The 13,010-nt window shown below is 37.9% G+C and overlaps 1 protein-coding gene across 2 annotated transcripts in view; it reads right to left on the bottom strand.

The window, feature by feature from the left end:
- CDKAL1 (CDK5 regulatory subunit associated protein 1 like 1) overlaps positions 1-13,010 on the bottom strand; it is a 628,557-nt gene that overhangs the window by 333,100 nt on the left and 282,447 nt on the right. For both annotated transcript variants that reach the window (XM_046006189.1, XM_046006190.1), the window contains exon 9: positions 8,483-8,586. In XM_046006189.1, coding sequence (XP_045862145.1) covers positions 8,483-8,586 — 104 coding nt within the window. The remainder of the gene's footprint in view (positions 1-8,482; positions 8,587-13,010) is intronic.

Here is a 13,010-nt window from a genome sequence, read left to right as displayed (position 1 = left end):
CAGGGACTGATGACACTCCAGATTTCCTATGGACAGATACAAAAGGTATTCCCGGAAGCTCCCAGGTTTCTGTACCTTGGGCTGTATGTTCTCTGAACTAGGAAAATTCAGAGAATTTGAACAGACGCCATTCTGCCGAACAGCCTCGGGACTGCATCCCTGTTCCCCACGTAGAAGGTATGCTGTTTGCTCAAGGGTCAGCAAACTTGACCCAGTGGCCTCCCTATCTTATCAGCAGAAGTAACCAAAGGCTGATTCTAAGAATGTACATTATCCTCCCTTTTCTAAGGCATGTGCCTATTAGCAGAAACCCGAGCTGTTTCTGACAAATGCTCAATAAATACTTGTCGAGTGAACGGAAAAATAACAACTATATAGTTGCAACAGTTAACGTGAGTGAAGGAGTCACTGGCCAGCGTGTGTCTTTCACAGACCACGACGCTAGCATCACAGAAACCCCAAGACTCAGAAGTGGATTCTACTTAGGACCCTAAGCTCGCTCCAGTGGCGGTGGTGGTAGCTGACCACGAAGAAGGCTCACGGGGAGAAGCCCTGGCTGACTGGTGACAGGGGCCCAGAGTCAGGGAAGGTGCAGAGGTAACCCAGGAGTGGCCAATTTGTGGACACCGCCCCAGGTCCATAACGGAGGTTCTGGAAATCCAGGTGCTTATACATGTTAAAAGGCCCAATGACTTTTGTTACCTCCTTCCTGGTTCTGGGGATTTTAGCTTTCATTAGCCCACTTGCTATCCTGTCCTTCTAAACTAGGAGGAGCCCCTCAATGCCAAGAACCATGTATTTGTTGTTTTGCTTTTCATCTTTTTAGTTCCCAGACAGCACAGTAAACAATCAGCAAGTGTCAGCTGACCCTTCTGTGATACCTTAGGGGATAACAAAAATCACTGCCCCTTTTAACTTAAACAAGCACCTTTGCATTCGGAAACCATCCCGGTGGGTGGGGGGTGTCGTTGATACTTGTGTTGCCCCTCCCACCTCCCTAAGGCCGATCGTTCCTTACTCAGCAACCAGGGTTTCCTCTTCAAGATCCTTCTCAGTAGAGGGGAAGAGGGTGAGTTCATTTTACAGCTTCAACCAACAATTCTCAAACTACTGGTTCTCGACTCTAGTCCTCAGCTCCAGCGCTACGCCAGACTCACCTGGATTCTAGAAAGCGCAGGGCTCCCCGTCATAGGAAGTGTGGTGCAACTGTCAAGAACGGAAACTGCCAAGTGACTAAAATGAAGAGCCAGACTGGGTACACCGATCTATTCTAGATCATTTGCCCCGTAAGACCACAGCCTCCTTCTCTGCCGGATCTGGGACATATACTAGCGTATTAGAAGCAACGGGAGGCTTTGCCAGTCTTCCCCAGTTTGTTTAGGTTAGCTTTCCCCAAAGGTGACCAATGAACCCTGTCATCCCTAATTCCTGTTATAAATACACCTTTAATGGAACACGGCCACGCTTCGTGTATGTGTTGTCTGTGGCCGCTTTCGTGCTTCGGGGGCAGAAATGAAGTTGCCAACATAGGCCTTAGGGTCCACCAAGCCTAAAAAACTCACTAGTCTGCTCTTTCAATAAAGGACTGGTGTGTTAAGGAGTTACAGGAATCTCCCATTGTCCCGAGGTTCACGTGAGGCCACGCTGCTTTCAGGAAAGTCCTACGTTACTACCTGTTTTCTGCTAACTGCAAGGCACCCAAAGAGGATTTTTGTTTCTACCCCCCCCCCCCCCGCCAAAAAAAAGGAAAAAAAAAGGGCGAGCATGAACACAGCCATCCACACCGTTAGCAGCCTGCCAAGACAGCAGTGGCAAGCAGACCCTCCGAGCTCCTTCCCCAGGATGGCGCCCGGCTCAACCGCATCCCGAGCACCGGGGCTCAGCTCCGCTGACCCGCTGGCAAAATGTGTCTGTGCTTAGATATCAGGAGAGCCTGGGAAGGGATATGCTGGGGGTCCAGTAAACACTCCAGATTTTTTGCACATAAATTAATGGTAATTGCTTCTTTGCTTGAGGCCCCCTCGGCTTATGAAGCGTTTCCTGGGCACCCTCTCCTTGCGAAGAGTGGGGCAAACTTGTGCGCCAGAGAAATACCAACGGAAGCCGGACAGTTCGGGGTTCTAGGGCTTCCGGGGCCAGGCCTCCGAGGGAAGGGGCTCACTGAACAGAGCCTCGCCTCTACTAAGACTGGGCTGGCTCGGCTTTTACTCTTCAAATTTCATTTGAAGAAAGGATTTCCCTTATTGCTTAAAAAATAAATAAATAAGGACTTGAGCACCACTGTCCTAGAAACTCACAGATCCGAATAGAAAAAGACCAGGTAAACTGTACTCGGCTTTGCCAAGGACAGACTTAACTAGCATTCTCTGAAATCTAAGTGATTAATCTCAGCTTATTTAAACTGAATGTCTGACACATAACCATTTAGGCATCAGGTCCTCCTATCCGGTTACATGTATCAAGCACACAACATATAATTAGCTCTCCCATTAAAATTTTTTTGAAAAGTTACAATTTAATATTATATTTTGTGTTCTTTAAAGAATCAACAGAAGAAAAGGCCATGTGCAGACTATATCTTGAATTTCTATATATGACCAGCTAAAAGCAATTTTATACTTCTATATATATTTTATATATTATATTTATATTATATATATAATTTTCATATATTTTATATATATTTTTATTACATTATTCAATGTCTCTTATGAAAGGAAAATAATTCTTCTTAGTGTCTACAGCCTCAAAACATGTACCTGCCTCATTATTAACTATATACTTCCTTTTACACACTCATATCAAAGTATATAAACTGCTGTATTTCCTTTTTCTTCTCTAGAGCCAGGATTCACTAGTTTGTAAAATCATCTTCCCTCTTTGCAAACATAATACAACATTTTATACCACTTTTATTTTCAGGGTCCATTACATGCACAATCTTGTATTTCTTTTTTCTTTTTAAAGATTTTATTTCTTGAAAAAAGAGGTCAAGATGGCGGAGAAGTAGCAGGCTGAGACTACATCAGGTAGCAGGAGATCAGCTCGATAGCTTATCTAAACATTGCAAACACCTACAAATCCAACGGGAGAGCGAAGAGAAGAAGAACAGCAACTCTAGAAATAAAGATTTTATTTATTTATTTATTTATTTTAAAGATTTTATTATTTATTTGACAGACAGAGATCACAAGTAGGCAGAGAGGCAGGCAGAGAGAGAGGAGGAAGCAGGCTCCCCGCGGAGCAGAGAGCCCGATGTGGGGCTTGATCCCAGGACACCGGGATCATGACCTGAACCGAAGGCAGAGGCTTAACCCACGGAGCCACCCAGGCACCCGATTTTATTTATTTTTTGAGGGAGAGAGAGAGAAAGCGAGAGAGGGAACACAAGCAGGGGCAGAGGGAAAGGAGAAGCAAGCTCCCCGCTAAGCAGGGAGCCAAATGTGGGGCTCGATCCTAGGACCCCGAGATCATAATCTGAGCCGAAGGCAGACACCTAACGACTGAGCCACCCAGGTGCCACATGCACAACCCTTTAATGTAAGCTGCCTAAAACCCTCCTTGGAAGTTGATAGTATATAACAAACACTTAAATTACTAATCCTATAGAAGAAAGAAATTTCTCTATGTCAACACAGCACAAATGAAAATAGGAGTAAACGAGACATTTAAATAACTGCCATATAAATTAACAGGATGTGGGGCGCCTGGGTGGCTCAGTGGTTTAAGCCGCTGCCTTCGGCTCAGGTCATGATCTCGGGGTCCTGGGATCGAGTCCCGCATCGGGCTCTCTGCTCGGCAGGGAGCCTGCTTCCCTCTTACTCTCTCTGCCTGCCTCTCTGCCTACTTGTGATCTCTGTCTCTCAAATAAATAAATAAAATCTTAAAAAAAAAAAAAAATTAAAAAAAAAAATAAATTAACAGGATGTAGTTATTGGTCTCCTTTCCGATCTCAGATCAGAATCAATATATAGCAATCATTGCTAACAGTGAGGAGTCAAACGTGGCTTGATAAAAAACTATAAAACTCGACGATCCAACTTCATACATCTGAAAATCGAATACTGCTCATGTCCTTCCCTACGTAAAAGGTCAGGAGGTAATGTCTTCTAGATGCATTACAAAATAAATCTTACACACAAAAAACAGTAACTTTGTAAGTCTCAAATAAAACAGAATTCATTTTTAAAAATTTCAACATTAATACTAAAATCACTAAACACCAAGAAACTCTCTCCCTGCTCTGAATATTTCACCTTAATTTATTTACCTTTCCATAACTGGTTTATGCCACTTACCCTGCAAGGGTTTTCAGATTTATGAGGGAGAGAAAAAGTAGCAGCACACAAATGAGATCTAGAAAAGCACACAATCGCTATAAAAATAGCTCATCCATCATCTCTACATTTTGATTCCAGAGACAGCAGTGAAAGGTGCTGTTTCCACACCACTCACCCAGCACACTTAGAAAGGTTTGCTCCATCACTTATACAACTGAAACTGATTGATTAGCTGCTAGAGAAAAATCAATACAAATATCCTAGAAAACACTAGCTTGTAAATTCATTCTGGCCCCAACAAAGTCCTGGTCACAGCCTGACATGTTTTTCTAGATATCTAAAATGCAACCATGTCAAACCCCGGTCCCCGAACACCATGATGCCCAGGAATTTTTAAAACCTAAATCTCAGCAGAGGTGAGGAGGTGAGGGGGAAGGTTTCCCCACAGGCTGTTAGAACAATGAGAGGAGAAACTCAAGTTACCTGATAAATCTTATACTCACATTCAGACTGGCCACAAAAATGAGAAACACATTGAGAAGGTGAAAATGTCAAGGGGACTGGATTGAGAGAAAAAGGAAAAAAAAAAGGCAAGGAAATCAACTAACTATAAACGAAATATGTACATATTACATACGTATTACTGTATTGTACATATTAATGTATTAGTGTGTATATTATACACATATTATATATGTATGTATTTTTTGTAAAAGGCAAACTAAAATTTCTATTTAAAATATAAATAATTTTTATTTTAATGCTATCCATTCACAATCTAATGAGCTCTCTAATTTTTTGGCAGCTGAATATATAGTCAGTATATTTTTGGTGCTTTGGGAATCCACTGTACGTTCAGACTGATTCTATGATTATTTCAGAATCTCTTCTGAATGCACCCTTTCCTTTGGGTCAGCCCTTAGCCTCTCCACTCATTAGACCACTATGAAATAAATTTATATGAATATAAAATGTTTCATAAATATACTATGCAGAAAGAAATTGTGCTCTTATTGTATCATATGCCAGGCAATCTGGGTTCTAGCCCCATTCTACAACTGGCACAGAGTTTTTGAAAGTCATTTAGTATTTCTCACACAAAGTCATCAAAAACTTTAAGAAAAAGAAAGGAAATGTACTCTTCGGGATGGGAAATTAACTTCCACAGACAGAGTAGCTCTCATCAAATTTATTGGCAACATATTTAAGAGAGTCTTCACCTTAAAGTAGCCTTTCGAAGAACCACATTGTTTATTATTAATTATAGGGCCATTTAATAATAATGGTATCACCCAGAATTTAAGGGGTTCTAGCTCAAAGGATATTCCTAACACCTGAATTATTTAGAATTAAATTTGCAAAAGTCACAGAGATAAGACTTTCTTCTATTTACCTTCATAATTATTCTTCACAATTTTAAAAGTTCACGTATAGAAAATCTGTAAGATCAGTAATATCCTAATGTCTTTTGCAGAAAAAAAGAAAATGAACTCAATTCCTTTAAAATGTTAGCTATCAGCGGGCACTTCCTATAGTGGAAAAAGAGTATACTGCCATTCCCAGCACAAATTTGCTTTTCTCAAGTTAAGAGAATCAAAGGTAATGGTCACACTAAAAAGTTTCTATCTACAGAGTCCTAAAATATGCTTTGGCATCAAAAGAAAAGTTGTCATTTGACTCTATTCATTAATGTCTGTTACAGATGTTTCAGTATCTTCCCTCCAAATGAGACTTCTTGGATTCACTTAATTCCTTCAGTTTAAGTAGCATGTCTTCTTCATAAGAAGAACACAGCCAATTACTTTCTATAAGTTATCTCAAATTTTAACAACAAAGAATATTAAACGTCACAGTAACAAAGAAACCATGACCTGGAGGGGGCAAGTACCTTCTTCAGACTGGCGTGGCTGGTCAGCAGCAGAACACTTTACATATTCAAACTCTCCTATGGCAAAGTGCATTGAATACCTAACTACTTAAAGTTCTCCTAACCATCCTGCCTTGCCTAGGAAGTTATGACCTCAATATTTTAGTAACACTACCATACATGAATCAAATGAGCTCACCAGTCCAAAAAGTAGCAATTGGTTTCAGCTCTAATACACAGATACCAAGACAATGGAAGTTACACAGCCAACATTCCAGGGTCGGGAATAAGAAGACAACACACCTACACACACATACCTGAACACACACTCATGATGATGAAAGCAATACTAACTCGATCTCTTTGAGTGTTTTCTCTGTGAGTAAACGCTACATCGCTGCTGACCTCGGATACGGTCTTTGTAACATTCACCTTAACTGGCCCAACCCACTTGGCATGACGAGATGCTGAGTGACAATAAAGTCTGACCCAAGTCACACCCTGTACTTCCACTGCTCAGAGGGCATTTCTAAAGATAAGTAACATAAATCAGAGAACTAAGTTGGATATCTTTAGGAAAAAAATCTACAATTAGTTTATAAAAACTGATTATTCCTTTCTGGTTTTCACCTCAAGTCAAGCGTAATACACAAATGTGTCCAATTAAGGAGGGCACGTGATGTAATGAGCACTGGGTATTACACAAGACTGATGAATCACTGAACTCTACCTCTGGAACTAATAATACACTATATGTTAATTAACTAAATCTAAATAAAAATCAATCAATCAATGTGTCCATACTAAGTCGTGAAGCAATCACATCAAAATGTTAGGAGAGGTTACAGGTGAAGATAGATATAAGGGCGCAAAGAGAATACCTTCACTTCCTAGACGGTGATTTATCAGTTTTAGATCTTTAAAATAAATTTTCAGAGTCAAGTGAGAAGATGTTTTAAGGCTTACATTTAGCTGTGGAGAGAAATGCATAATGTTGGAAAAGTACTTCGAAAGAACTAATTCATACTCCTAGCAATTTGCAGTGTTTGGTGGATAGATCATAGAGTTTTAATATCCCCATTTTCTGACAGATATATGGAAAAATAAACACCAATTTAGAATGCCAAGAAAGGCATCATTTTTCAAATAGATGAGGTTTCTGCGCAAATTTTTGCCCCTTCTGAACACGCCTTAATGTAGTCATGTTGTACAAAAGACAATCACTCCGACTGTTCTTCATATTAGATAGCTACCTGGCTCTAAAACAGAACGCCGGCAAGAGTCAATGAGCTGCCTCTTGTTTCTTTTCAATATAAGTTGGATGTGAATGAAGGAAGGGACTGAGCTAAGGTTGTAAAAATAGAAAAAATTTGTTGGGAGGCGCTCATAAATCAATCAAGGTATTATTATCTATGATCTATTATGAAGAGCATTCCAAACTCATGTTGATAAAGACTTTCACAGATTCAATAAAGAAACGTGTTCAGAACTCATACTATCACTTCTAGGGTGTGAAGTACTGAAAGTAGCGCTCCAAGTTACTAGCTACAAGGACAAGTACATTGCCAATAACTACTAACCCACAAGATTATGAGACAATAGATTATATCATGTTGGGTGTAAAGACACACCAATGTTATACACACATATTATAAACAAAGACAAAAGAGAAAATCTATGGTTTAAGCTGTTAGTGTCAACACAACTGTGACTCACATTAAAGATAAGTCTCATTATATTCTGAGAGATACCTAAACAATCACATTTTCCAGCAAGTGATGATTTGGAAGCAGCTGGCCACCCACACAAAGAGTTATTCTCATTAGGTCTCTTTACCGGTACCACTCTTTGCTGGTCCACAGTTCTGCAGATAAAGAGGGGATCTTTATTGACCGATAATAAAATCTACCTTTTTCAAGGCTCCTGGAAATACTTATTCACTCTACATTCCAAATGTCCAAAAATTACCAAAGAAAGAGTTGGAAATCTTGGAAAGTAGTTCACTCAGTCCACAAAAGTCTTCATGCACATTAGACGGTCATGGATTTCATTTTTATTTTTATTTTTTGTCCTTCCTATGAAGTGACAGTGGGTGATAAAGTTCAAAATACATCATAAGAAAATGAAAGATGGAAAAGTAGTAAAAGAAGAGTAATATGAACACTAGAACCTGGTTGGTTGAATCTGGTAACATTTCTGCTATATAGGCTAAAATATTTATAAACTCTCCAGAAAGCTAAAGCAGCATCATGTATTTAAAGTGAAGGGTTATTTAGAAGAATATTATAATTTATTAAGAAGGCTAAAATCGCACATAATTTTAGAAAAATCTTACCTTGAAAAGACTGTTTGGCTCTTTCGACTAGTTCTTCTATTGGGTAACTGGCCAAATTTCCTCTGGCGTGTTTAGTTTTGCAGTAGGTACAAGCATTGAGGCACCTGTTCAAATGAGGCAATAAATGAGGCTCAAATTTTTAAAAAAGATAGTACACACTTAACATGGAAAAAGACCTAAAACATACACCAAGATGTTAATTTATAACACGTGCCACTTGAAATGAGAAACACTGAAAAACCAGTACTTCATAAGTACTTCATACTTACTTTATTTCCACAAGGCACAGAAATTTACAACGTGCAATTCTTTTTAAGCTTCAACTATTTAAAAATAATTGCACAAATCACATAGTATTATCTCCAAATGAACATATCGATGAGGAACAAAGTTTAGAAATGCTTACAGTGATTAAGTAATCAAATTCAAGATCCACATTTTTTTCTAAGCCACTGACATTGCTTGGTCACTATAAAAGTAGGAATTTAGTATTGCTTATGTATACTATATTGCTTAGAAATAATAAAGCATATTCATTCAACTTTCAACTAATGATATAAGAATAAATAGGCAATATAGCATTCTCACAACAAAATATACCCTGAAAAATTTACAGATAACATTTTTCATTCCTGAAGTCAGAAAAAATACAATGAATACTCTATAGGATTACATTAGAGAAAGCAAACAAGGAAAATGACATTAGTTTTGAAAAATAAAAAAAAACAGATTTCCCAATTGTCTATAGACATAATAAAGAATTTGAAAAACTAAAATACTGGCTCTACTCTCATAATTTTTAAATATAATTTAAATAGATGTTGTTATTATAAAAGAAATAGTTACAACATAATAGAACAGTCCTATGCCAAAAAAGCTCAACAACACTGAACAAAACCAAACAAGGAAGTAACTCTTCATTGATTCAACTGCTGAAATGAACGGCAAGGTTTTAGAACACCATTACAATATAAATGCTTTAAAATTTCAAAATGAGAAAGAAATGAACTTTTAATAACTGAACCTGACCAATGTGTAATTTTGCTAATATGTGACTATGAGATACATATCAATCACTGTACTCAGCGGCCAAATATGCAATGTTTAATTTCTTTTTTTTTTTTTTTAAGATTTTATTTATTCATTTGAGAGAGAGAGAGAGTGAGAGAGAAAGACAGTATGAGCAGGAGGAGAGCAGAAGAAGCGGACTCCCCGCTGAGCAGAGAGCCTGATGCGGGGCTCCATCCCAGGACCCTGAGATCATGACCTGAGCCGAAGGCAGACACTTAACCCACTGAACCGCCCAGGCGCTCTGCAATGCTTCCTTTCTGATAATTTTTGCATGGCACTCTTAAGTAACACATACATTTTCAAATGATTTTTACTGTTTATCCAACCACATAACCTTAAAAAACTACCATTCTTTTCTTCCTAAGCTGTGTACACTGTTTTTTAAGATAAAACACAGATTGTTGTCTCTCTCTTATGAGCACAAATTCTAGTCTCCCCGTTGTTAAAGGTCTTCTCTTCTCAATTTCCATCTGTTCCATAAGAAGGGAAAAGAGAAAACTGTTGCAGGCCTCTCCCTGAGAGGATGACTCACTTTTGTTTAGCTGAGTATCAGACACTATTCTGGATGTTTTATACCCATTATCTCATTCATCGTTCTAGAGTTCAGTGTTACTATCCCCATCTAACAGAAGAAGAATCTATTTCGGAAATGTCTGATCATCACCTGATACCACAGAAATACAAGGCGACATAAGCTATTGAGCTGTTCACAGGAGACAATGTAGAAGAAATCTAGAAGAAATGCACAAATTCTTAAAAACATACAATCTACAAAGATTAAGTCATGAAGAAATAGAAAATCTGAATAGATCAATAATGAGTAAAGAGACTGAACCATATCCCACCATGGAAAAGCACAGGACTGGACAGAGTTTTACTGATGATTTTTGTCAAACATTTTAAAAAGAATGAATACCAATCCTTTTCAAACTCTTCCAAAAAGCAGAAGAGGAGGGAATGCTCTCAAACTCATTTTATAAGGTTATTACTATCCTGATAGCAAAGCCAGATAAGGTCATTGTAAGACAAGAGAACTACATGTAAATATTCCTCATGAATACAGATGCAAAAATCGCAATAGAATACTAGCAAACAAAATTCAACAGCATACTACTGGGAGAATCATACACCACGGTCAAGTGGAATTCATCCCTCAGAAACACACAGATGAAGAAGTGTGATACAACACATTAATAGAATGGAGGACAAAAATCACATGTTCATCTCAACAGATACAGAAAAACTATCTGACAAAATTCAACGTCCAGTCATAGTAAGAACGCCAACCAACTGGGCACAGAATACTGTACCATGAGACAATAAAGACGATACATGACAAACCCTCAGCTAAAATCAGAGTCAATGGTGTAAGGGTCAAAGCTTTTTCTCCAAGATCAAAAATAGGACAAAGGCATCCACTCTTCCCATTTCTATTCAATCACACTCATGTAAGTCCTGGCCAGAGGAATTAGATAAGAAAAATAAATAAAAGGCATCTTAATCAGAGAAGAAGTAAAATACTGTTTGCAGATGACATGAATTTTTTTAAAAGATTTTATTTATTTAAGAGGGAAAAAAAGACAGCAAGAGAGAGAGGGAGCACAAGCAGTGGGGGGAGAAGGAGAAGCAGGACTCTAGGATCATGACCCGAGCCCAAGGCAGATGTTTAACAGACTGAGCCAGCTAGGCATCATTATAGATGACAAGATCTTATCCATAAGAAATCCTAAAAACTCCGCCAAAAACCTGTTAGATCTAATCAATGAATTCAGTAAACGTAGAAGATACCAAATCAACATACAAAAACAAAAAAATCCCCGAAAAACCAGTAGTATTTCTATACACTAACAATTTATCTGAAAAAGAAATAAAGAAAATAAACTTGCTTACAATAACACCAAAAACAGTAAAATACATAAGAACATTTTTAACCAAGGAGGTAAAAACCTCTACACTGAAAATAATAAGGCAATGATGAAAGAAACTGAAGAAGATACAATAATTGGAGAAACAGTCCATGCTCAGGGATTGGAAGATTTAATACTGTTAAAACGTCCATACTACTCAAAGATGTGTATAGACTCAATACAATCCCTATCAAGATTCCAATGGCATTTTTTACAGAAATAGAGAAAATAATCTTACAATTTGTCTGGAACTACAAAATACTCTTAATAATAGCCAAAACAGTCCTGAGAAATGGAAACACAGGAAGCATCACATTTCCCGATTTCACACAATATTACAAGGCTATAGTGATCAAAACAGTACTGTACTGACTTAAAAGCAAATAGACAAGTGGAAGAGAATTAAGAGCCCAGAAACAAACCTATGCATATACACTCAAGCAATATTTGACAAAGGAGCCAAGAGTATTCAGTGGAGAAATGATTGGTCTATTCAATAAATACTGCCAGGAAAACTGGAAGTTCTCTTGCAAAAGAATAAAACTAGATCACTGTCTTATGCCACTCACAAGAATTAATTTGAAATGGTTTAAAGATTTATATGTAAGACCAAAAACCATAGAAGTTCAAGAAGAAAACACAGGAAGAAACTTCCTTGACATGGGTCTTGGCAATGACTTTTCAGATGTGGCACCTTAAAGCACAGCAACAAATAAAAAGAAAGCAAATAGGACTACATCAAACTAAAAAGCTTCTTCACAGCAAAAGAAGTGATCAACAAAATGAAAAGGCAACCTACGGATTGGGAGAAAATATTTTCAAACCACACATCTAACTCATAATGTAATAAGTGATTCAAATATTTGATTATTATTACATAATAAGAAATTCCTAATATCCAATAAGGACTTTATGTTCAAAATATATAAGGAACTCAACAATGAAAACAAACAAACAAATAATCCAATTTAAAAATGGCCAAAGAATCAAAATAGACATCTCCAAAGAAGACATACAAATGGCCAACAGGTACATGAAAAAGGATTCAACATTACCAGTCATCAAGGAAATGTAAATGAGAACCACAATGAGATATCACTTCACACCTGTTAGGAAGGCTATCATCAAAAAGACAAAAGATAAGTGTCGGTAAGGATGTAGAGAAAAGAGAGGGAACAGCTGGCCGCTGTTGGTGGTGATGTACATTGGCACAGCCACTACCAAAAACAGTATGGAGGTTCCGCCAAAAGTTAAAAACACAACAAGCATGTGATCCAGCAATTCCATTTCCGACTATATATATGCAAAAGAAAGGGAATCACAATCTCAGATATCTGCATCCTCACTGTCAGTGCATTATGTACCAAAGCCAAGACACAGAAACCACTTCAGTTTGTCCAACAGGTAAGTAGATGAACCAAACTATGGAAGCATGTACACATATACACACATACACAATGGAACATTATTCATCCACAAAAAAGAACATCCACTTCCAACAACATGGATGAACACTGAGGGCTTTATTATGCTACGTGAAATAAGTCAGA

Source organism: Meles meles, chromosome 5 (genome assembly GCF_922984935.1).
Source record: "Meles meles chromosome 5, mMelMel3.1 paternal haplotype, whole genome shotgun sequence".
Taxonomy (NCBI): Eukaryota; Metazoa; Chordata; class Mammalia; order Carnivora; family Mustelidae; genus Meles; species Meles meles.
The sequence above is the reverse complement of the archived record's forward strand: the minus strand, read 5'-3'. Positions and strand labels throughout refer to the sequence as shown.